This window comes from Schizophyllum commune (genome assembly GCF_000143185.2).
Source record: "Schizophyllum commune H4-8 unplaced genomic scaffold SCHCOscaffold_1, whole genome shotgun sequence".
NCBI classification, from domain to species: domain Eukaryota; kingdom Fungi; phylum Basidiomycota; class Agaricomycetes; order Agaricales; family Schizophyllaceae; genus Schizophyllum; species Schizophyllum commune.
This window is the reverse complement of record NW_026089538.1, coordinates 273,766-296,300: the sequence shown is the minus strand read 5'-3', so window position 1 is coordinate 296,300 and position 22,535 is coordinate 273,766. Positions and strand designations below refer to the sequence as shown.

Sequence of the window (22,535 nt, the reverse complement as noted above, 5' to 3'; positions counted from 1 at the left end):
GGCAATTGATGGCCGGCTCCGAGGGGTCATGTGATTATCCTCTCACGGTGTAGATTCGAGACGCGCCTACCACATCCGCCTTACCTTGAATGCAACGGGCAGATTGATGGCCAGCCAAACAGTTCTTATTTCTACCGCTTTATTTTGCGGCACTTGCGAAGCTCAAACAGGGACTAACAATGTCATGTGTGCGATAACCTCGGCTCACGCCTCGACCGAAGGAAAGTAATCGAAAACGTTCAGTTCCAGGCGATTCATCGACAGCACTTCCACCGTGAGCAACCTCCCAGACGCGGGGCAAAATTCCACGAACTCCCACCTCCGCTCCCCCCACGCCTCGTGGCTGCGATCCAGGATGCTAGCAATGGAGAGGGGATACTTGCGGTCCAGGCCTTTTTCCAAGTCCCGGTGCTGGACATGGAGAAAGACGTTGGCCTGGTCGTCGTTGGTGGCCTCATCGCTATCAATTGTCCAGTCACTGCCATTGTCTTCCTCGTCCTCGCCCTCGCCGTGCCCGTCCAAATCCTCATCGCGCGCGCGGTACTTGTATCTGATCTCCGAGTCCCTCCACCCCGTGCGATATCCGACCACAAAGACATCATCCGCCCACGCCCGCAGAGGCCTGAGTTGGCAATTCTTCATGTCGTATTTTTGCACGGGGTGCATGCCGACGGGGTACAGCTGCATCCAGGCGGTATCGGGGACGGGCATGAACAATCCACTAGTGGGGTCCGCTTCGAGGCGATAGCGATGGAAGCGGCCGTCGCCTTTGAAGGGATGGAGGTCGAAGAGGTAGGGCCCATTGCTGTCGTGCAGGGGCAAGATCTGACAGGACTTGATGATCGCCTGCGAGTGAAGTACGTCGCGGTAGGCGGGTGCATACACGGGCGGCGCGGTAGTCGGAGCGAATGGGGGTAGATCGTAGACCCCCAGCTTCTTCGCATTGGAGCTTTTCAGAATGACGGTGTTTGGCGTGATGAGGCACTGAAGGTGGCGTTGTGAGCATGTGATATAGACCGTCCTTTCGCGCTCACCTCGATCGACGAGTCTCGACGGGACCAGTCCGGAGGAGTGCGCATAAGCACGACTTCGTCCCGCCTATAGTCCCATACGCCAAAAACGTCAGACTCGCTACCGACGAAGGAGACTCGGTCGGAGCTGAAGGACTTGGGCAATAGCTCACCCGGCCCCTTGAGAGAGTATCTAGCGATCTCTTCTCCGAGGGGTTGATGAGGGAGTCCGCGTATAGCGTACGCCACGAGCGATGTCGGAAGGAATCCACTGTACCATGGTTAGCTGAGGTAACAGGTGCGCAGGATACGTACGTTGCGATGGCTGGAATCGAGAAGAACAAGATGACTTCGTCGCCTTCGACCTTGTGCATACGAAGGACGCAGCGCCCCGGCAAGGTCGGTATATCCTGGTCGTCGTCGGACTTGATCCAGAACATGATGGGCTTCAGAGTCATCTCGGGCTCCTTGCGCTCTGAATCGTCGAGATCGTACACCCGGAACGTACACACCGTATCCAGGAGCAAATACCGTCCGCCTTGCAGCAAGGTCATCTCCCTAGCATTGTCCTGCCTCTGCCTCATCATTCTAAGCAGGAAACCTCTATCCAGCGTGATTTTGCGGTGAGACCGAGGCCACAGGTAGCGAGGGTCGAAGCTCTGCGATGATGGACTCCGGGATTTTATGACCCGCAGCAGAACTTGGTGTCGCAGGGAGGCAGTGCGGAGCGCGCTGACAGACATGGATGCGAGGTCGAAGGTGGGTCCGAAGATGTTGTTCTCCTCGATGGAGTGGCGCAGGGCGTCTCGCCAGACGAGGAGGCCCAGCGTTGGGCTTCTGAGTGTTCTGCAGGTCTATGGAGAGTAAATATCAGCATGGGAAGGAAGTTCTTGAATTTCATCGTGTGGCGCACCGCATGTAACGACAGGATGTCCAGAGGCGTCAGATGCGAGTGGACGAGGACGAGGAGGTCCAGAGGGAGGGTCAGCAGGCTCATGGCCCGTTCCGAGTTTGCCCAGGTGGCTTTCGCCACTCAAGTGACCTGAGTGAGGGCGGGGGGAGGGAATCGATGCGAGAGCCTGCGCAGCTATAAGTAGGGAGCCAACAAAGCAAGCAGTCGGCGACGGAAGCACGGCGATCAACGCTTTCGGCTCCGAAAATCATGTGACGTTGTTTCGCACGGCACAACCAACGCTTGGGATGACTTCCGTGCATATGAGCCCTACTGTTGTACAAGGAGAGCTCAAAAATCTCTATTCCGTGGTATGAGGTAAGGGAATATAGTCAAAGACAACCGCCGTGTCGTAACAGAACGAGACCTGAATCAAGCGACCCGATACCGGGCAGAACGAACATTCTTCCGGTGCGGCGTCGGTATCGAAGTTCCAGGTGCCCTCGCGTCGGTCGACCAAGTCTACGAGGGAGAATACTCGCTCCTTGGTGCCCCCGACCTGATTGTGCCCGGCGATCACCGCTTCGCCATCCCCATGCTCGACGTGTATCGTCACCCGTTCCCGATCTTTCTCTCCAGAATCGGAGTCCGGTTCGATAGCGCGCGTGTGCACCATACTGTCGTCGCACGCGCGTAGAGTTCTCGAGATCGCAGCGCGGCGGCCTGGGCCTTCGCGAGTGGCGTCGAATGTAGACTCTATGACGAGCGAGAAGGAAGCGTTCGGACCGTTTGGTGAGAGTGCGTCGTCTGGAGAGGGCGCGTCTTCTAAGGAGGGCGCGTCGTCCAAGCATGGTATATCGATACGATATCGCACAAGTTTGGCCGGCATCTCACTTTTGTTCTCCAAAAAAGCATCAAATAATGGGACACCGACCGAGCGCTGGTAGACTGCTATGGGTAGCGGATTCAGACCCTCGACAGCCGGAATGATCTGAATAGGCTCCAGAACCGAGTGCTCGAGCGTTTCCGTCGCGAGGGGGCATAGGGGAGGAAGCTCGTACACGAGTAAGCCTCGTCCGTAGTTTCCGACGATGAGGTGATTCCGTTTGATGATACACTGTGTGAGTTGGTCATTAAAGTATGAATGGGGCGCGCGCACTTACCATCGAAGCACGAGGACAACTCCATGAGGCCACTTCGCTGTGAACGTAGTCCCCCACGCCTACTACCTGCGAATTTGGTTCTCCATACATCGTGAAGGAGACCAGATCTCCTTCGAGGCACCATAAACTCAAGTTTGAGTACATAGAGGAGACCTTGAAATCAAGCCGTCCCATGAGCTCGCCATGAGGGGTGTCGGGGAGGCCTTGGACCTTGTAGACTCTCGCGCATGCCCAAAAGTCATCTGTGTTGTCATGCCTGTGAGATCCACCATTAGATATTGTACTGCAGACGAAGCAGTTGAGAGATAACGCACGTTTGCCTCGTCAGAAAAGAGATGAACAGGAGGAGATCACCGCCGCGCGCAACATGAAAGTCCAGGTGGAACCTCAAGGGCCAAGGAGTGGGCAGTGGTTCCAGATCCTTGGTGGTTGTGATGAATATCGGGTCGAGTTCTGGACGTAGTTCTCCCAAGTCGTAGATGTAGATGGTGAAGCTGAGTAAGACGAGCAAGTATCGCCCTCCAGAAACCAGGGAGGCCGCGCTAAACTGATCGGTATACTCGCCGATGTCGATTTCGCGGATGTTTAGCTGGACCTCTTGTCGACGGAGTGGCTTTAGATAGCCGATTTTGTCTTCGGGACAGCTCGATGCGCAGCGTTCGACGCGCTGAAGAAAGACCTGGGGGCGGAGCGCCGCGTACGAGAGTTCAGAGGTAGACATGGTCTGCAGAGAGGGGAAGGTAGGCGCAAAGACGTCGTTCTGCTCAATGACTCGGCGGAGCGCGGCGCGCCACACGGTGCGGCGCAGAGTTGGGTCTCGAAGGGTTTTGCATGTCTAAGAAAAGTGAACAGTGAAGTGTAAGCGGCGGAGATGCAGGTTTGAGCTCAGAGTAACGCACCGATTGCAAGGCCTTGATATCGAGTGGCTTCATGAAGGACTGCACGACGGTGAGGATGTCCATCGGGAGAACGAGTAGGCTGGGGCCTGTAGACCCCGCCTCGATGGTGGTCATTGCTCAGGCAGTCGTGTTGCAGTGATCGTAGAGACCGAGGGAGGGGGAGCTCAATGAAGTCGAGTTCGTTCAGGACGAATTGGAGGCGCGGTCGCCGTTCGTGTCAAAGGGCTAATAGGCGCGCCCGGCGCCAATTCCGGCCCGGCGTTGCCGCTATCGCGTTCCCGACGACGCGTTCCTTCACGCGTCCATCATGGCCTCCCTCTTCAGGGCGTACAAGTGTGTCTCCTGCTTGGCGGAAAACGCATATAAATGACCTCCAAAACCCCAGTGCCGCCCTTCTCAAGCGCCCGATGCTCACGCAATGCCTGACCGCTGCCGTGCTGTTCAGCGGCGGGGACGTCCTCGCGCAGCAGTTTGTGGAGAAGCGGGGGTCGCTGCATGACGTGCGTGCTCGCATTCATCTTTGCAGCTGATGTAGCTGACAGTGAGGCCTAAAGTACACGCGCACCGCGCGCCTGGCGTTCTACGGAGGTGCGCACTAAACTCAAGACTGGCGAATCTCGCTCACTCCAATCCTCCCTTATAGGCGTTTGCTTCGGCCCGCCCATGACGCTTTGGTACCAGTTCCTCAACAGGATCAAGTTTGCGAGCTCAAGGCGGGCGGTGGTCTATCGGGTGCGTAGTACTGCTCACTTGCTATCGTGACCTGTGCTCAGGGACTTCGATACTGCAGGTCTGGCTCGATCAAGCGTTCTTGACGCCGAGTGCGTACCGTCTATATCCTGGCTATATGAGCACGACCTGACTAACCCCCCCTGCAGTCGCCGTCGTCTACTTCTTCAGCATGATGAGCTTGCTCGAGGGCAAGCCGTACGAAGCCCCCGATCGCGTTCGCTCCGTGCGTACTGCTCCTCACTCCGCAATTCGAGCTCTAACCTCTCTTGCTACAGGCCTACGTCCCTACCATTATACGCAACTGGTATGCTGCAGCACAGACCGTCATGATCTCTTTTCTCCACGCTAACACTTCTCAGGGCCGTCTTTATACCGGCCCAAATCATCAACTTCTCCATCGTCCCCCCGCAATTCCGCTTCGCCTACGTGGGCGTCGTCAGCTTGTTCTGGAGTGCGTACTTCACTTGTGCTGCGTCTACACCTTCCTCCGGCCGTTCCCCTGCATCACATCCTCCCTTTTCCTCGTGATTCGTCCTTCCGCGCACGGGCGATCGCCGTCCATCTCCTCGTTCTGCTCCTCTCGTCGTCCGCTATGAGGCACCCACGTCGCATTCGTACTATTCCTTTGAACCGATCGCTGACGCATATATGCTTCCAGACACCTACCTCAGCCTCGCCAACCAGGAGCAGGCGGAGCTAGAAGCACAAGCCGCAGTTAACACGCCTGTAGCGCTCGAATGATATACGACCTTGCGATGAGCGTAGGGACTTGAACAGCGATACTCGGCTGGACTATGCATTCCGGGAAGGTACGTCTATCTAGATGAGGCGACTGCGTTCGCGGCTCGAACTCATGTTTGTGTCCCGACTTGAGAGCATATGCCCCCTTCGGCTCGAGAATCTTATGCCGACCGAGGGGCACGAGGGGACGAGTGCTTGCATAAACTGCGTCTAGGACTAGCTGCTTTCTATGTAGGAGAAATGCATGAGAGTCGCTGGCTCCGGGTTATAGGCGTGGACGCAGCATGCAGGGGCCTCGACGAGCCACCTGCGAGTCATGTGACCGCGCCTCGGTGTCGCCGATCGGATGCACCCCTTTGACCCTTGACACCAACGGCCACTGCATCCCTGATTCGTCTTGTGCGTTTTTCTGACTCGAGCAAAGTGTTTCCTCTCTTCTCTTTTGCGATCACTCTGACGCAGCTGCCTGAACGATGTCTACTGTCGACGCGGGGTCCACGAGCACTGCCGGCATGCTCGTTCTCCCAATGGACGTCCTCATCATCGTGCAGTCCTTCATGAAGCCACTCGACATCCAGGCCCTACAATCGGTGCGCTACTCAGAGCCTTGGTCTGATTCTCCTCCGTACTCAACCGACCACCCACCCCACCTCTCACAGACCTGCAGAGCTTTCCGAGACCCCACGCTGCGCCGCACTGTATGGCGAGAGGCGCTCCGCCGTGTCGTTGAGGAGAACGACGTCTTCGCGCCTACCTTTCCCTCTCTGCAAAGCATGTCTACCTCTGAGCTCTCGTACGCAGCGCTCCGGCCTCAGGTCTTTCTCCGGCGCGTCAGGCGATGCGCGTCGAGCTGCCCCGAGGGCACGATCGGTTATCTGGAGCCACTTCGCCGGAATGAAATTCAGCTATACCTACACGAGCGCGACGAGGAGAATGACCGTCTGCAGGAGTACAACCCGTCCTTCCTGATTCCCGGCGGACGGTATCTGGTCGTCACGCTCGCGTACTACGTCTACATCTACGACCTGAGAAGAGTATGTCCCGCCTACGACCCCGTATTTGCCATTCCCGCCGAGGCGGTGGACACTTTGCAGGGTCCTCACCACAGGAAGTGGGGTGTGTGCTTCTGTATGCCTCGCGGCGATGACCTCTTTCTTTTCATCACCGTCAACATGGAGACCGAGTGCGTGAGTTTTCGCGCTTGTCTAAGTCTGAAGGATTACTAATGGTGATATTCAAGGACAGAGCAGACCCCTTGGGTCTCCGCCGTGGTATACAAAGTTCAAGGCCTTCCCGGTAGCCCTCGTGGCGAGGTTGTCGCACGATTCGATGCCCAGCAATCGTGGTACCCGTGTCTACTCTCTCTAGATAGCGTTGAAGGGGAAAGGGTCAGTTTCACTGTGGCTGCGTCATTTGTGGGCGTGTGGGACTTCGCGCGCAATGAGCTAGCCTCATGGACCTGCTTTGGTGTCGAAAAAGTGTGCACATCTCTTCGGCTGACCTTTTCGTGGCTCACCTCATGCAGTGCATCATCGTGGGGCACAACTTGGTCGTCGTGACCAGGGAATGCGGTATCCTGGTGTACGAAATACCTCCCCTTGAGCCTTTAACGACGGACAGGCTGTACGACTCGGCGTTGGCGCCCATCTACGTTGTCCTACCTCCCGAGAACATGCGCTTGCGTACTATAGCCCTCTGCCACAGTTGGGAGAACGTTCGCTTGTTCGACCTCCGCTTCGGCAAAAGTGGAGCCATGGCGGATACCGTCGTGTGGTATCGCATCGAGCCCCCTCCCCAGGAGAGCCCGAACGATCCCGTCGGACTGGTTGTGGAATCGATTCGTAACCTTGCATGCGAGGGGCCTGGACGTCGGAGTGCATTCGAGCACACCTTGTGCAAGTGCGACGATACAATCATAGACACCCAGTACAAAGAATGTTGTGAAGACGGAGCCAGCCGGGATTCGACGCGCGTGACGATACGCGTGGAGCCATGGAACGGCGAGGGAGAGCAGGGCACGGTTGTTGTGGACCTGATGGACCGAAGTGACCCTTTGTGGACCCGTGAGTCGGACTGCTCCCGAGTTGGACCAGAGGAGTGCACCTTCTGCCCAATCTCCGGTCGTCTGATCCAGATGGCGAAGGACTATGGCGTTGTTGTCATCTTCGATTATGTTCCTTCGCCGTCAGTCGATGACTAGATAGTTTTAAACATGTTAACGACACTTTGGGACTTCCTATATATGCTTTGTATATGTGAATGTTCATTGTCTCCATTTCTAGGATCAAGCGTGCGTCGTACGATGCATACCGCGTGAGGAAAGTGCCTGAGAATAACACAATCCTATGGCCTGAAAGTACGAGTTTGCTGTACAAGCTGAGTGATGTCTATGAGGCAAGGTGGGTGTGGCGAGCGCCCACTAGATATCAACCGTGAGAGAGAAATCACATGATCATTCAGAGCGCGAGTTTGATTTGCCTTTTGGGTTGGCCCCTGTCTTGTCTGCGCCGCTCAGGATCACCGGAACCTTCGCCCGTCTCGTGGACAGTCGAAGGAGGGAATTCCCTGGTCATGGCCCTGCTGAGGCTCCCTTCCGAGCTTCTTGCTCACGTGCAATCGTTTTTGACCCCTTTCAACATCTTTTGCCTGCATTTGGTGCGTCGCCTCGTGTTTGGACGTGGTTCATCGACATCGAACTACCGTACAGACGAGCAATACCATCAGGAAACGAGCCTCTTGTCGCGCTGTGTGGAGAGAGGCACTATGTCGGACCATGGTGGAGAATGATATCTTTGGACCGACATTCGACCAAGCACACATGTCTATCGAAGAACTCCGTTGTGCTGCCCTGCGCCCTCAGCTCTTCCTGAACAGCATTAAAAGCGATTCATCTGACGGTCCTGACTACGGATGGCCTGATTCCACCCGCGAAATCGTGCTGGAGACCGCTTGGAATTTCACCCAGTGGGAGGATCCTGTAAAGGGGCTTCATCTGATTCAGGGAGGCCGATATCTCCTCATGGACACTCACCTTTCCCTCTGTATCTACGACATGGAGGATCCCTTGAACGACGTGGAAAGGCTCGAACCCATTTTCTCGTTGGACAAACACGGCAACAGAGCGGACGACGATCTGAGGCCGTGGCTACCTTTCGGAAGCACCCTTGGAAAATATGCATGTGTTGGAGACGAGATCATTCTCTTCTTCTCCTCTCGTCCCAATCATATGTGCGTGCATACCATGTGTTTTGAGCTCATGCATCGTTGCTAACCCATATCCTAGGACGAACTCGCCAGCATCGCTTCTGGCGTACAAAATCCGAGGCTTTCCCTATGAAGTCACGGGCGAAAAGCTGGCTCAGCTTTCCCTGACAGGGCCGGAGGAACTGAGCCCTCGCTCTTTCTGCGCCACTGACCGTCGACTGGCTTTCGTTGGCCATGGGTCGGAGATCATTGGCGTATGGGACTACGAGCATAATCAGGTCGCGCTGATGAAGGTCTCGGACCGATATGGCCTTGACTGCCTCAATGGGGTAAGCGCCTTCATGAACTTATCTATCACGCTTGCTCAACCTTCGCAGTGCGTCTTGACGCATAATAGCATCATCTTCAAGAACTCTCGAGGCTTTTATACATACGCTATTCCGCCTTTCGCGCCGGCGACGATGCCGCCGCTTCCTTTGAAGCATGAAGTGATGCACTCGATCGAGAGCGGTTGGATTGGGTCTGGCTTTCTCTACTCAACAAATCAGGCTGGCGCCACTTTCCTCGACCTCCATTACCTTCGCGACGACAGCTACCTCGACAGGTACTGCATCGAATCCGTGTCGCCAAACGATTTTGCCAGCTTGCTCGTGCCAGCGCCGACCTCCGAGAACCTGAATCTGTATCCGGACAGCGGTTACGAGATGCAGTGCTGCGATGTCGGAACGCCCCGTGCCTGCGTCGGTAGCGTGTTCATCCTGGGGCATCGAACAGGATGGATCGATCCCGACATCGACGCGCAACTCGGGAGGCGCGAGACTTATTTCGAGCGTTTGGGCATCCCGTACGAGGAGTGGAACGAGGAGGATTATACCGAGGAGATGGACGAAGCGATTGGGCGCGAGAACGACCAGGCGGGCGTGTTTATCCACGTCGAGCACAGAAACTCGGCACGAGATGAGGACGGTCAGTATGACATCTCCGTTGTTGAGCTGCTGGACCGCAGCAATTCCGCATGGGGGCAGCGTGAATTGCGTTTCGTGGACTTCTGCCCGGCGTCTGGTCGTCTTTGCGCCATCGTGGAAGAGGGTGATGAGCCTCCCCGATTGCTTGTTTTCGATTATCTACCCGCTTCCATGTAGACTCAATATTCTACCCATATTTTGCACTCGCTGCGCACTTTATATCCCGTTACAGCTAGTTGCAAAACGATAGACGCCCCCCGCTCCCGCGCCTACCCCGCTCCCCACGCGAGATATGACGCCAGGCGCGCCACGCCGGGCCTCGGCGAGAGGGCAGCAGGCGCACGACGGCGCGCTGCTCGTATAACGAGATGCGAAAAGCAGTGGACTGGTCGTCGCACCTGCGCGGGGATAGCTCAGGCTGGTTGGTGGGTACCCTCAGCCTCCGTCAACTAGCGTAGATGCGCCTCTGAAAGGCATTGGCTGCGTGTCCTGAGCGTGCAGATGATGCGAAGGCGCGTTCGGACCGGCCAGGCGGGCTCCACAGCGTCTTTGCAGGGGGCGTCTATCGTTCTGCAACTAGCTGTAAAGCGCCATGAGCAAAATCCTTTGCGCTGCGAGTAGTATTGCCTCCTGGGTGTAGTAAGTCTATAGCAACATTTTCCCATGTTGAACTTCTCAATGACGATGGTCTATCGATATACTGTAATCTCCGCGTATATTTCTTCCTTGCAGGAGGTGCAGCGAATTACAAAGCGCGGCGGCAACTCGAACTTCAACCGTGCGAAGAACAGCACGTGACTCAGAGGGCTAGCGAACCGGCCCGGCCTTCCCCCAGATCGGCGCAGACAACAGGGCTTCCTTCTTAGCACCATCTTTGGCCGTTCCACCCCATCATGGCTTCACCAGCGCCAAGTAGCTTGCCGAAACTTGAGATCGATGATCCTGAAGAAAGGCAGCGTCGTCTACGTACGAAAATGGTCTGGCACATTGGAAGGTTTTGCTGACGCTCGCAGTACTCAGAGTCCACCCTCGATCGTTTGAATGGAACAATTGAGCGTCGGGATCCAGAAGCTATACTGGAGGCTCTCATGAGCGGAAATGCAGCCGGACCATCGACAGGACTCCCCAAAATTGGCCCGGGTAATAGGGAGACGTTTGCGGTAGAGCCGCCGACTGAATGTGCGTGGCGAATCCACCTACTCCTAAATTGGAAGGCTGACATAGATGCAGTGATGTCCCGCGTGCAAGCTTTCCTGCCGCAGATGCAAGCAGAGAACGAGCGGCTGCAGCAGCGCGCCGCGCAGGAGCTCGATATCGAGCACTTGGAGGACGAGGAAGGACCCTATATTGAGATGGTGCGTCCTCACCCTCACTCTTCATTACCCCTTCTGATTTTCCCTCTAGGACCTCGGACTAGGCGTTTACTCCATTCGGCGGCCCGGCGATCCATCTTCAGAATCAGATTCCTCGTCCGTCTCTGAAGAATCCATGTCCTCGTCCTCTATCAGCGGCGACGACTCTGAGGAGGACTCGGATTCCGATTCGGACTCTGACGACTCGGAGTCGGATCTGTCATCGAGTGACGCGGCGCCTTCGGAGCCCAGGATTATCAAGCCCCTACCACGCCGGCGACCTCTGATCGAGGTCGTTCGCGAGACGCCAAATTCAACATAGGACATCCACCGACGCGCCCGCACCCCTTACACAATCTATCCTCGCTACTATCCTTGTACAACTACACTTCTCTCTGTTCTATGATGTCGAATGCAATACGTCGCATGCCTCGCAAGGATCCCGTCCGGGTTCGCTATACGTCGCGTGTTGCGCTTGTAGTCCATCGCTGATTCCGTGGAAGCTCGATCGCGCTCAGAAGGTAGCCTGTAGGGTCTGTCGCTTACCGCGTCATCCACCCTGGACATCATTCGGCCCACCTCCAAGCCTGCCCATCACCATCCCTTCAGCCGCCGTCACAAGCGGACTGGCATGCGCAGTCCACGCCAACTACGCCAATCATCAGCTCAAGCCAAGGTCACTGTAATTCCGACGCAAATCACCTAGAAGTATGCGCGGGACGCGCTGCCGAGTCGGTACCAATGCAGCTGCTTCAGTCTGCCACGCAAGTCCTCATACAGGTCTTTTAAGCTTTCGGAAGTGGGCCGAATGATCGTCGCCTCTAGCACTTCACGCCCAATTTACGCCCAACCTACGCCCCCAAATTCGCCTGCGCGGAGCTGGTACGCAGACGTATGTGATTCTGCGCCACTCCCTGTGATGTTAGGCTGACGGCGCTAGACAGATATTCGGTTTACTCGAATCGTTACGCGGTTCAACTGCATTACTACGCGGTGTCGTATTCAGTTCACCTCAACAAGACACGGCGCGGATGTGGATGCGACAGCCACTCTGCCGACCAGCAACGGTGGCCCTCCCGACTACCATGCGAACGGCCGTCCACCTCTCACTTCGTATGCGTTCATGGAAGCGGAAATACGTAGCCAGGGAGGTATATAAGGTGTCTGCTCGCTCCTCCAATCCCCAGCTTCCTCACCACTTCAGAGCCAGCTTCAGTCGCCTTCCCTTCAACTCTCATATCCACCTACTCTCATCACCACCCTTGCATCCACAATGCGCTTCACTCTCGCCGCTGTTCTCGCTCTCCCGCTCCTCGTCAGCGCTGCCGCTCCTGGCAACAACAAGTGCAACACTGGCGAAGTGCAATGCTGCAACCAGGTCACGACCGTGAGTATCTGATACTCTGCTGCTCTGCCCCTTGGCGCGTTCTTGACAACCTTTTCTAGCCCAAGGACGCCGCGCAGAGCGACGTTACCGCTGGCCTTATCGGCGCCCTCATCGGCCCCATCACTGGCCCCCTTGTGTAGGTCCGCTATGCATCGCGCTGAACGCTACTCATCATCATCAACAGCGGCCTTCACTGCAGCCCGCTGTCCCTCGTTGGTGTCGGTGGCGCGTGCCAGGCCTCGGCGCAGGCGGTCTGCTGCGAGAACGTCCACGAAACCGGCCTCGTCAACGTCGGTTGCACGCCCATTGACCTGAAGGCGTAGACGTTCGCGCTTCACACCAAGTGCTCGTGGTTGAGAGAGTTCGAGAGGGGGTGGGAGGGAGGGAGTGGGATGGGCTATGGTGGATATCCTATGGACTGCTAATACTTGCCTGCATCTGTGGTCGCTTCGGTGAAAAACCTCAGTTGCGTGCTCGCTAAGGTACTCTCTGGAGGGGGATTACAATGAACGCAGTTAACGCTGGGTTCAATTGACACCGGAGGGGTTGAAGCTGGCTGGACTTCCACAGCCTTCAGCCAAGGTGACTTCACCTTCCTGATCGTGGGAATTTACAACCAACTATGGAGTGCTTTGTTCTTTTTGCGGCTTGTCCATGACACCCATGGTCCCAATCAACGGAGAAGGACTGAACCAGAGCAGCAGCCGCTTCAAACACAGACCTACCGTGTCTCTCGCCGTGTACTGCTGTGGGGTCGCCCCAGGACGCGCGAGAAGCGCTCGAACTCCTTATGTCAAGGGCTGCATGACCCTTTGCTGCAAGGTACGGCAGAGGCTCTATCTCTTCCAGAACTTGATTGCAGGAGCTGACGTTGACTCCCCTAATCCAGCGTCGACTGAGACTACACCGATAGCGCAGCCCGGATACGCTGCGGTCGAGGTGCTTTGTTGCTGCGATCACCTTGTTTAGCCTCCCGGACCGGGCGGCCCAATGCTTCAGCAGTCCCGCCTATCTTCAACCAAGCAGGTCTGTAAGTAACGATCTACTCATTGTACCCGCCTCCGACTGACTGAATTAAGACAGGCTAATCACGGCATGGTCGACAAACAATGGAGCACTAGCCGCCTGTAACCGTCGGCGCACGCCTCCAGATCGGCGAGCGCGACGTGCTCGTTCGCGGTGTGGGCGAGGAAGATACTTCCCGGCCCATATAGGTACTTCCGAACCTCAGGCCCGTCGTGGTACTTGAGGAATGGGATGTCTGTACCGAACCCGACGTTGATTGTGTCGAATCCGGGTACGGAGGATTGGATGTTCGGAGGCGGATACTCTGCCACGATCTCATACGAGACCTCTGGGTGCCTGCCGATCAACGCGAGCGTCTCGCGCTTGACGGCATCGAACTCGCAGGAGACGCGGATCGAGACGGCGGCGCTCGCGGAGGGGGACAGGATGTTGGCTGCGGGGATGCGGTGAGCGTCTGCTCGGTAGATGGAAGATGGGCGCACGCACGAGCCTCGCCGCCGGATATAGTGCCGACGTTTACAGAGGATGGTCCGAGGAGGGGATCACGGGGGAACTCGAGCTTCAAGATGTCGGCGAGGAGGATCACAAGCGTGTGGTTTGCCGAGTGACCAAGGTGGGGGTAGCCGCTATGGCACGCATGACCTGCGGCCTGCAGTCTTAGGAGCAGGATACCCTGATTATCGTCAGCCACGGCCAGCTCTTCAGCCACAAGCACGCACCTTATGTCCCAGTGCCAGCTTGCTGTCCGTCGGCTCGCCGAACGCGATGCTCTCCCATCGCAAGCCGAGCTCGCTCGCGGCCTTCATGCCGACGCCATCAACCTCTTCGCCGACCACGAACAGAAGCGCGAGATCGCCAGGCTTGACCTCCTTCGCTGCAATCAGGCGCTCCGCTGCCCCGATCATCGCGACCGCGGCGCCCTTCGCGTCGCACGTTCCCCGACCGTAGACCTTCTCCTCTGCGTCGGGCCCAGAGAAGGGAATGAAGGGAGGGACGGTATCGATGTGGGTGGTCAGCAGACACCGTGTCTTGCGTACGTCCCCCAGGTATGCGTATACGTTCGCCCGCGGAGAACTCGGGGCGATGGGGAGAAGCTCTACGGTGAACCCTTTCGCGCGGAGGACGCTAGCGAGACGCCCCCCAACGCGCCCCTCGTCGCCGGTGAGCGACTCGATGTCGACGAGATCGCGAAGGAGAGATTCCATGGTAGAATGCCGGAGCGGGCGGGCCACTACTCTCCGGATACCCAGGTCCTATAGGCTATAGCCTATCAAGAGGAGGCGCCGATCACTCCACGTTCCCTTTTGCCGCCGCTCGTCGTGCCTGCCGCCGCCCCCCGCAGGCCGTATCCCGTATCCCGCCCCGACATAACATACCGCCGTCTATTTTTGGAGCCCTCTCCATCCTCCTTAGCCCACCGGCTCCCTGAACCTCACGCGATCGTAGGGGAACGATAAGAAGATAACGCGCTGCCCGCTATAATGCGCCTCGTAGGGTCAGATGATAGGCTTGCTCCCCGCTTGACTCGAGACGCGTCTTGCATCCGACCACCATGGCAGCCGAGAAGAACGTCGAAGCGCAGGCGACCTTCCTGGAGCCGCCGAAGTGGCATCGCGTCGGGCCCATCTCCCTCCCGCCCTGTGCGTGTGCTATCGTTCCCTCATGTACTCGACTAACTCTTGGACAGTCCGGTCGACGTTGGCGCAGACATGTCTCATTGGGTTCATCTGTTTCCTCGTCGTTGGTGCGTGAACTGTCCTCTTTTCCAAATGCTTCACTAATACATGATCAGGCATGTTCAATGTCCTCGGCTCCATCGGTGGCGCGGGCCAACTCGATGCTACCACGGCTGATAACTCGAATACCGTCCTCTACGCACTCTTCGCTGCCATTGCTCTCATTTCCGGCCCGGTCTGCAACTACCTAGGTCCAAAGGTGACGCTCGCATTTGGTGGTGTTGGCTACGCACTGTACGCGGCGTCCTTCTGGGTACGTACCCCTCCATTCATGGCACGAGCAGTCAATTGACCTTGCATGCAAGTGCTTCAACCACACCGCGAACGATGGCTTCGTTATGTTTGGTGGTGCAGCGTGCGGTGTTGCTGCTGGCTTGTTCTGGACTGCCGAGGGGACCATACTCATGTCGTACCCCCTCGAACACCAGAAAGGTACGCTTGACCTTTTCTTTCCCCAATCCGGTGTCTGACGGACTATATCCAGGTCGGTATATCGCGATCTTCTGGGCTATCTGGTCGATGGGTGCTGTCATTGGTTCCATCATCCCCACCGTTGACAACTGGAACCAAACCGAGAGCGGCAGCGTCAAGGATGGTACCTACGTCGCGCTCTTCATCCTCATGATGTGCGGCTCTATCTTCGCGCTTTTCCTCGTCCGCCCCAGCAAGGTCGTGCGCGACGACGGCAGCAAGGTCTTCCTCCACACCTCAACGTCCATCATTCAAGAGATGAAGAACTTGCCGACGGCGCTTCGTCGCGAGCCGTACATCATGCTGTTCTTCCCCTACGCGTTCTGTGGTTTGTGGTACATCCCATACCAGAGCAACGACTACAACTCGTACTTCTTCAACGTGCGGAGCAGGGTGTGTGACCACTCGACTGGATCGCCGACACGATGTTTAAGCTTCACAGGGCTTCAACAGCATCTGGTATAATCTTGCGACCCTCGTCGGTGCTGTCGTCCCCGGTCTCCTCCTCGACCTGAAGCGCTTCAACCGCCGCACGCGCGCGATCGCTGTAAGTATCTCCTGACCTTCCTAATTGTATTCTCGCTCACACGACCTAGGGCTGGGTCTTCATGTTCGTCATGCTCAACGCCATCCTCATTGCCGGCGTCTTCCCCTTCCGCGAGTCCCACCGCGGCGTCCCCTACGACGTCATGGACTCCCTCGACTCCCGCAGCCGCGCCTACGTCTGCCTCTACTTCTTCTATGGCTTCCTTGACGGCGCGTGGCAGTGCTACGCCTACTGGATCATGGGCTGCCTCTCCAACGACCCGCTCGTGCTCTCCATGTACGCCGCTTTCTACAAGGTGTTCGGCGCGGCGGGGGCGGCTATCGTGTTCTCGCTCGACGCGAACAAGAAGCCATATGTGGACATGTTCGGCTCGTACTGGGGCCTCACGGCGGGCGCGCTCGTATGCTTGCTCCCGCTGGTGCTGATGCGGGTGACGAACCACACGGAGAAGATTGATGATATCGACTACGCGGGGGCGGCGGGTGAGCTGCCTGGTGCGGGTGTTGGAGAGATTGTTGCTTTGTCGGAGTTCGAGAAGAAGGATCCCAATGTCTTGCGGGAATGATTGCACCGGATTGCCCTAGCCTAAGGTCTTCCTTGTATATGTACGTCGTCAGGGATAATTGTTGTTCTCGTATTCGATTCAGTTTCTTGTACATCACCAGCTCGCGGCAAAGACGATATAGCATCAGGCTTCGATCTTGAACTTGAGGTTCGAAGGTGTTACGGGTCTATTCGTTCGTCGTGCTACATGCCTTGAATGGTTAGTACAACAAGCCCGCTACTTTACATATGCCCGATAACTCCCTGCGGGGTGTACGGCTCCTCCAGATACTTCATCTCCTCCTCCGTCAGCTTGACATCGACCGCGCCTATGTCTTAGTCAGAACCATTGCCCCATCTTCTGTACCGTTTGCACTCACCAATCAGGTCGTTCAAGTTCTCCAGCGACGTCGTCCCCACAATCGGTGCAGTCACTCCCGGGCGGCTCATGTTCCACGCCAAGGCGAGCTGGGCCATGCTGCATCCCTTCTTCTTCGCCAGCTCTTCGACGCGGTTGACGATGGCCTCCAGACTCGCCTGCGATTTGCTGTACTGGCCAATGAAGCGGTCGGTCTCGCCGCGCTTGGTCTTCTGCTCGGTGAGCGGGCGGGTGAGCATGCCGCGGGCGAGGGGCGACCAGGGAATGGCGCCAACTCCATATTGCTGGATGGAGGTGAAACGTGAGATTGAGGAGGGCGTAAGAGAAGTCGTACCTTGAGGGTGGGGAACATCTCGCGCTCCTCTTCGCGGTAGATGAGGCTGTAGTGGTTTTGCATCGAGATGAAGGGCGTGAGCTTGTTCTGGATCGCGTAGCCTGAAAGATGGTCAGAGGAGTCCGAGGATGAGCTGGAGAGGCGAGCATACTTTGCATAGCGTTGACTGGAAAATAGGATGAGCGACAACCAGACTTCAATCGAAGAGGACGTGCTTACATTGATATGCCCAGCAGGACGACATGCCGATGTAGCGGACCCAGCCCGCCTTGACAACGTCATGCAAAGCCTCCATCTCCAAGGAGATCAGCTCGTGCACAGGGTCCATAAGAGCACGTTGCCGTACCGTCTCTTCGATGGGCGTATCCTTGTCGAAACGGTGGCACTGCAGCACATCGATGTAGTCGAGCTGCAACCGCTCCAAGCTATGCTTCACCGAGTCGAAGATGTGCTATGCGTATTTGTCAGCGTCAAATCCCGCAAAGCATGTTTTATACAGCTTACCTTGCGGCTCAGACCATGCTGGTTGACATAGCCAATTGTATCCGGATCGACATTGGGAGGGGTGAAGCTCTCGTTTATGTTGCGCTTCACCTCTGCGTATACCTACGCAAGATTTAAGCGGATGCTGCGATTGACGCCCTCAGTGGGCTTACCTTCGTCATGACCACGATTTCGTCGCGCGGCAAGTTGTGCTGCTTAATAGCCTTTCCGAGAACGACTTCCGACAGCCCGTTGCTATACGCCTGCAGCAAAGTCAGTCCTGGAAGAACGACCCCAGTCGAGTGTCCCCATTCGCACATTGGCCGTATCGAAGGTGTTGATGCCCGCGTCGTAAGCAGCCTTGATGTGCTTGATACCTTCCTCCTCGCCGAGAACCCAAGATTGCCACTCTGGGAAAGCCGTGAGGCGGAGACAATGGACGGCGAACAAAGGGAGGGCCTTGGGGGAAATGTAATATCGTACGTACCTGGAGAACCATATGACATACACCCGAGGATGATTCTGGAGACCTTGAGGCCAGAGTTACCCAAGCGAACTATGTTGGTTAGGTCGTGCGTGCATCGTCTAATAGCTAAGGAGGCCATACCATAGGAGACCTTCTTCGGATACGACATTATGAGAGGCGAAAAGAGGCTGTGAAAGCTACAGAGAAGTCAGTGCGCCTCTTAGCAGTCGATACTAGGCGCTTTTGAAGGGTCAGAGCGGCCCAAATTGAACCGATGGAGTGAGAGTTGCGGCTGCGAACCGCGTATACGTTGCTCGTCGCCGCGTCAGCAACTAGCAAAAGAGCTGGTATTGACCCGGCGTTCATGTCCTAAAGCGCCAAGTCGTAATATTTCAGTGAGCCTATAAGCGGATGCGATCCGTGATAGCCTTACTACCGCCTCTTCCAATCCAAGCTCGATGTGGGCGGGGCGCTTGAAGTGAGACCACAACGCCAGCCCGCGGAACCCGGCCGATTAGAAAAAAAGGCTTTTACTCAGCATAAGCAGCTCTGATCTTCGCGAAGCAGAAAGCCCCTGCGAAGGTTGCTCTGGCGCAATAGATCCATGCGCGCTTCCACTGAAGTCCTCAGCCAGCTTCTCGGAAAGAATCGGGCCAATGAAGATCGAATAAAGAGGCTATCTTCATTTTGAGGTTGAGGATTAGACGACCTCACTTGAGGGCAACGCTAGTCCCTCGAAAGTTATTGCCGAGGTCCTTAAAAATCCGGGTCGCAACCGCTTCGCACGAAGACAACGCTGTTTCCCTTCTTGTGAGGAGTTTGCCAAGTCGTTCTTGGTTTGGTAAATTCCGGTAGATCGGGTGTTCGTTGAGTTACAGCTCAAGAAAAAGCAGCGGCTGAGGAAGACAAGCCGGTGTGCGGCCTGGGAAACTGATGGGTGACGGGAACCGCCGCGTGAGCATGTGATCAAGAGTTCAACCGTGACACCAGCGTGACACTGGCATTGTTCGCAAATGTAACGCCGATTCTGTATGGAAGACTGAAGGGCTTCCCGCCATGTCTCGGGCTGACGTATGACCAGACGCAGGACAAGCTCGTTTTGACAAATTCCATCGTTTGCTCGGACCTATGCTCAGTGAGAGATCGGGGAACGGTGTGATAGCGAGCTGCACCATGAGATTTCTCTGAGTCTTTCAATGAATGCGTATCTGAAGATTTTCATTCATATACTGTGCAGAATGTCTTCAGAAATGACCTAGGATAGCTTGAGGAGTGTAAGGCTCCTCCATATACTTCATTTCTTCCGCCGACAACTTGACGTCTACCGCACCTGCTCAAGCGCGTCAGCCGTCAGCGCCCCATACGCCCCCCTCTCTCACTCACCAGCCAGATCGCGCAAGTTATCGAGCGACGTCGTGCCCACAATTGGAGCCGACACGCCCGGTCGAGCCATGATCCACGCGAGCGCCAACTGTGCCATGCTGCAACCCTTCTTCTTCGCAAGCTCCTCGACGCGGTTGACGATGGACTCCATGCTCTCTTTGGCGTTCTTATAAAACCCGATAAACTCGTCAGTCTCGCCGCGCTTCGTCCGTTGGCTGATGGGACGAGTGAGGACGCCGCGGCCAAGAGGCGACCATGGGATCGAACCGACACCGTATTGCTGAGAAGGGCGAAGTGAGCGTGAGCGCTCGGAAAGCCTGGGAAGCGAGTACCTGAAGCGTGGGGAACATCTCGCGCTCTTCCTCGCGGTAAATGAGACTGTAGTGGTTCTGCATCGAGATAAACGGCGTGAGCTTGTTCTGAATCGCGTAGTCTGAGCTCAGAAGGGTCAGAAAGGGGTGAAGGCAATCTTTCTGGGTCTACGTACTCTGCATGGCATTGACTGGGACGGGCGGGAGATACGTCAGCGCTGATGCTTCCTTTGAGGAAGCTATACGCACATTGGTATGCCCAGCACGACGACATGCCTATGTAGCGAACCCATCCGGCCTTCACGACATCGTGCAGCGCCTCCATCTGCGCCAATGAAGATCAGTGCACGTCCTCAAGAGGAGAAGATCAACCCTACCGTCTCCGCAATTGGGGTGTCCTTGTCGAAGCGGTGGCATTGTAGCACGTCAATGTAGTCCAACTGAAGGCGCTCCAAGCTGTGCTTGACTGAGTCGAAGATGTGCTGGGTGAACCTCATCAGTGTCCGACCCTTGCACAGTCTCTTGAGTAGCTTACTTTGCGGCTCAACCCGTGCTGGTTGACGTATCCCGTCGTATCCGGGTCGATGTCTAGAGTAAAGTACTCGTTGACGTTGCGCTTCACCTCGGAGTACAGCTTCAAGGCATCCATCGGCTTGCTGTTCGCCTGGCAGAATTGAAAGACTTGCCTTCGTCATAACCACGATCTCGTCGCGCGGTAGGTTATTCACTTTGATCGCCTTTCCAAGGACGACTTCCGAGAGGCCGTTGCTGTAAACCTGCAAGTCGATGTCAGCGAGGCTTTGGAGGCAAGGATGCAGACTCATACGCACGTTGGCGGTGTCGAAGGTATTGATGCCCAGGTCGTACGCGACCTTGATGTGCTTGATCCCCTCCTCTTCGCCGAGGACCCAGGGCTGATATTCTTGAGGAGATGTTAGAAACAGCATAGACCGACGTAGTATCAGGCAACGCGCACCTGGAGACCCATACGACAAACATCCCAAGATGATCTTCGAGACCTTCAGTCCGGAGTTTCCGAGACGCACTACGCTTGTCAGATATACGCGCCTCTGATACAGAACGAGCGTACCGTAAGGAACCTTCTTGGGGTAAGACATTCTGGATAGCGCGTCGGCGTGGGCGGATATGGCAAAGGGCCATTTCCACCTCGCTCTTATAGCGGCATGAGCGTCGAGGCCCGGTGGGAGGATCCGGCAGTGACCCGCGTATTCGTGGGCTGTCACAACGTCAGCACCGTCTCGGACAGCAGAAAATCGTGCGCCTGCCGCGTTCATAAAGGCCCAGCGCCAAGTCAAGAGGTCAGGAAGTGCGTCTCTCCTCGGACGTATCCCGGTATAGGGAAGTCCCCGGCATTGTAGGTGCAGTGCGCCCAAGTCCGAAGCGGAGGTGGTGGTAGTCTGCTGACGCCAGCTCGCGACTCGGACTGCTGGGCTTTCAAAAGCATGAGTCATGACAAGGCATGAGGGTCGAGTCGCTACAGGTGTTACGTTCATGAAGGGCACGGCCAAATATGCACTGCGCGTGCCCAATCCAGAGCAATATGGAAGGCTTTCTTCAGGAATTCATCCTGTCGTTATAAAGCACAAATCCGCTACAGACCATGAAAGCGCTCCATTACAGAGGAGGAATATTTCTCGCTTCTGAAACAGTTCTCTTTCGATGAGATTGTACCAGCTTGCGCTCCACAGGTGATGAAGGAGGACGACAAGGTGGGAAGACCGTGACATCGTGACGTGACGAAAGCGTCTTCGCGGCCCGCTCATCCAAGTTGATCTTGACCATCATTGCAATGGGAGGCTGGTCGGCCGCACTCCGCTGTAACCTGGTGACTCTGACTGGCTTCGAACTCATAAATGGTCAAAGCCCTTCACGACCCGCTCGTCATCGCGTTCAAGTAGATCACCGTATCGTGAAGTCTACGTTCGCTGAATGGCAAGCACTCATGCATGACCGACTGCCTTTCTTCCTCTTCAAGTATCGAGAAAGGAGAGCGGGGTAGTGATCCTCTGTCTCTCTGTCTCTGTAGTCCGAGGTTCAGCTTCGCTAGCGCACCCGAGGTTGAACCCCTCTAACCGAGCCGCCGGTCTCTTCGGTACAACTACGTGAGTCTGCATCAGTCGCTATCACATCTTGATCTTACAGCTTGCCTTTCTTCTTCCCTTGCACAGACACACGCGAGCTGGACATACAGCATCGCGACGGACCAGCCGTCTCCGGATCCTGACTCTTTCAAGTCATACCAGCTAGCTGAACATCCTCGACACGCCGCTCGCTAGAGGCTTATCTGGACTACTTCCATAGTCCAGGAGCTAGACTGCAGCCTTCATGCGGCGTTCGTCAGCTCGTCTTGGGAAACGTTCACCTGCCATCAAGTATGCCAACTCGACAGCTCTGAACCTGCGAATCATGATCATGGGACGCCCGCCTGTCCTATAAGTAAAGAACCGTACCCTCCAACAACAACACAACGACGCTCAAATCTACACCCAG

At 56.2% G+C, this 22,535-nt stretch overlaps 9 protein-coding genes across 9 annotated transcripts; 5 read left to right on the top strand and 4 right to left on the bottom strand.

Annotated features, from left to right (window-relative positions):
- Positions 1-108: 108 nt before the first annotated feature.
- SCHCODRAFT_02522630 (uncharacterized protein) lies at positions 109-4,179 on the bottom strand. The gene is made up of 8 exons (XM_003036262.3): positions 3,965-4,179; positions 3,380-3,900; positions 3,066-3,321; positions 2,365-3,019; positions 1,924-2,033; positions 1,326-1,864; positions 1,035-1,281; positions 109-984 (listed from the first exon to the last, which is right to left on the bottom strand). Exons 1-8 carry the CDS (start codon positions 4,076-4,078, stop codon positions 205-207), a joined length of 3,222 nt encoding a protein of 1,073 aa, XP_003036308.1. The 5' UTR covers positions 4,079-4,179; the 3' UTR covers positions 109-204.
- An 80-nt stretch (positions 4,180-4,259) lies between these two features.
- Positions 4,260-5,782, top strand: SCHCODRAFT_02604210 (uncharacterized protein). Its single transcript, XM_003035437.3, has 10 exons — positions 4,260-4,297; positions 4,350-4,464; positions 4,519-4,552; positions 4,608-4,696; positions 4,755-4,785; positions 4,843-4,919; positions 4,972-5,000; positions 5,056-5,147; positions 5,355-5,505; positions 5,571-5,782. Exons 1-9 carry the CDS (start codon positions 4,272-4,274, stop codon positions 5,435-5,437), a joined length of 576 nt encoding a protein of 191 aa, XP_003035483.1. The 5' UTR covers positions 4,260-4,271; the 3' UTR covers positions 5,438-5,505; positions 5,571-5,782.
- A 167-nt stretch (positions 5,783-5,949) lies between these two features.
- On the top strand, positions 5,950-9,875 carry SCHCODRAFT_02682159 (uncharacterized protein; the record flags this gene model as incomplete). Its single annotated transcript, XM_003035438.3, has 8 exons — positions 5,950-6,620; positions 6,678-6,915; positions 6,963-7,621; positions 7,720-7,793; positions 7,953-8,092; positions 8,145-8,665; positions 8,721-8,970; positions 9,019-9,875. 8 exons carry the CDS (start codon positions 5,950-5,952, stop codon positions 9,781-9,783), a joined length of 3,318 nt encoding a protein of 1,105 aa, XP_003035484.1. The 3' UTR covers positions 9,784-9,875.
- Positions 9,876-10,499: 624 nt separating this feature from the next.
- SCHCODRAFT_02484050 (uncharacterized protein) lies at positions 10,500-11,280 on the top strand (the record flags this gene model as incomplete). Its single annotated transcript, XM_003035439.2, has 4 exons — positions 10,500-10,572; positions 10,627-10,785; positions 10,837-10,961; positions 11,011-11,280. The coding sequence occupies 4 exons, from the start codon at positions 10,500-10,502 to the stop codon at positions 11,278-11,280; spliced, it is 627 nt and encodes a 208-aa protein (XP_003035485.1).
- Positions 11,281-12,229: 949 nt separating this feature from the next.
- Positions 12,230-13,041, top strand: Hyd4 (fungal hydrophobin; the record flags this gene model as incomplete). Its single annotated transcript, XM_003035440.2, has 3 exons — positions 12,230-12,345; positions 12,405-12,481; positions 12,530-13,041. Coding segments are annotated over 3 exons (332 nt in total), but the record flags the coding sequence as incomplete, so codon positions are not given.
- Positions 13,016-14,929, bottom strand: SCHCODRAFT_02522616 (Zn-dependent exopeptidase). Its single transcript, XM_003036263.2, has 5 exons — positions 14,091-14,929; positions 13,858-14,044; positions 13,425-13,804; positions 13,235-13,375; positions 13,016-13,167 (listed from the first exon to the last, which is right to left on the bottom strand). The coding sequence occupies exons 1-3, from the start codon at positions 14,574-14,576 to the stop codon at positions 13,434-13,436; spliced, it is 1,044 nt and encodes a 347-aa protein (XP_003036309.1). The 5' UTR covers positions 14,577-14,929; the 3' UTR covers positions 13,016-13,167; positions 13,235-13,375; positions 13,425-13,433.
- On the top strand, positions 14,924-16,690 carry SCHCODRAFT_02481529 (MFS general substrate transporter; the record flags this gene model as incomplete). The annotated part of the gene is made up of 7 exons (XM_003035441.2): positions 14,924-15,011; positions 15,059-15,115; positions 15,164-15,360; positions 15,413-15,539; positions 15,592-15,971; positions 16,021-16,125; positions 16,175-16,690. 7 exons carry the CDS (start codon positions 14,924-14,926, stop codon positions 16,688-16,690), a joined length of 1,470 nt encoding a protein of 489 aa, XP_003035487.1.
- Positions 16,691-16,911: 221 nt separating this feature from the next.
- SCHCODRAFT_01147329 (Aldo/keto reductase) lies at positions 16,912-18,469 on the bottom strand (the record flags this gene model as incomplete). The annotated part of the gene is made up of 9 exons (XM_003036264.1): positions 16,912-17,003; positions 17,049-17,331; positions 17,382-17,482; positions 17,601-17,676; positions 17,728-17,832; positions 17,886-17,987; positions 18,038-18,127; positions 18,183-18,274; positions 18,352-18,469. The coding sequence occupies 9 exons, from the start codon at positions 18,467-18,469 to the stop codon at positions 16,912-16,914; spliced, it is 1,059 nt and encodes a 352-aa protein (XP_003036310.1).
- Positions 18,470-19,574: 1,105 nt separating this feature from the next.
- Positions 19,575-21,189, bottom strand: SCHCODRAFT_01147332 (Aldo/keto reductase; the record flags this gene model as incomplete). The annotated part of the gene is made up of 10 exons (XM_050341108.1): positions 21,115-21,189; positions 21,001-21,069; positions 20,855-20,946; positions 20,753-20,800; positions 20,560-20,688; positions 20,402-20,506; positions 20,201-20,349; positions 20,046-20,151; positions 19,714-19,993; positions 19,575-19,663 (listed from the first exon to the last, which is right to left on the bottom strand). The coding sequence occupies exons 1-10, from the start codon at positions 21,140-21,142 to the stop codon at positions 19,575-19,577; spliced, it is 1,095 nt and encodes a 364-aa protein (XP_050202613.1). The 5' UTR covers positions 21,143-21,189.
- Between the last annotated feature and the right edge of the window lie 1,346 nt (positions 21,190-22,535).

Excerpts from the sequence above, each read along its gene's own strand:
- SCHCODRAFT_02522630 (XM_003036262.3), bottom strand. The coding sequence starts at position 4,078 with ATGACCACCATCGAGGCGGGGTCTACAGGCCCCAGCCTACTCGTTCTC. Across the intron at positions 3,901-3,964 it reads ATATCAAGGCCTTGCAATCG|ACATGCAAAACCCTTCGAGA; the intron begins GTGCGTTACTCT and ends CACTTTTCTTAG. Across the intron at positions 1,282-1,325 it reads TCGATTCCAGCCATCGCAAC|TGGATTCCTTCCGACATCGC; the intron begins GTACGTATCCTG and ends ACCATGGTACAG.
- SCHCODRAFT_02604210 (XM_003035437.3), top strand. The coding sequence starts at position 4,272 with ATGGCCTCCCTCTTCAGGGCGTACAA. Across the intron at positions 4,298-4,349 it reads TCCCTCTTCAGGGCGTACAA|TGCCGCCCTTCTCAAGCGCC; the intron begins GTGTGTCTCCTG and ends CCAAAACCCCAG. Across the intron at positions 4,920-4,971 it reads CCCCCGATCGCGTTCGCTCC|GCCTACGTCCCTACCATTAT; the intron begins GTGCGTACTGCT and ends CTCTTGCTACAG.
- SCHCODRAFT_02522616 (XM_003036263.2), bottom strand. The coding sequence starts at position 14,576 with ATGGAATCTCTCCTTCGCGATCTCGTCGACATCGAGTCGCTCACCGGC. Across the intron at positions 14,045-14,090 it reads AGCTGGCACTGGGACATAAG|GGTATCCTGCTCCTAAGACT; the intron begins GTGCGTGCTTGT and ends GACGATAATCAG. Across the intron at positions 13,805-13,857 it reads TATATCCGGCGGCGAGGCTC|CCAACATCCTGTCCCCCTCC; the intron begins GTGCGTGCGCCC and ends GCATCCCCGCAG.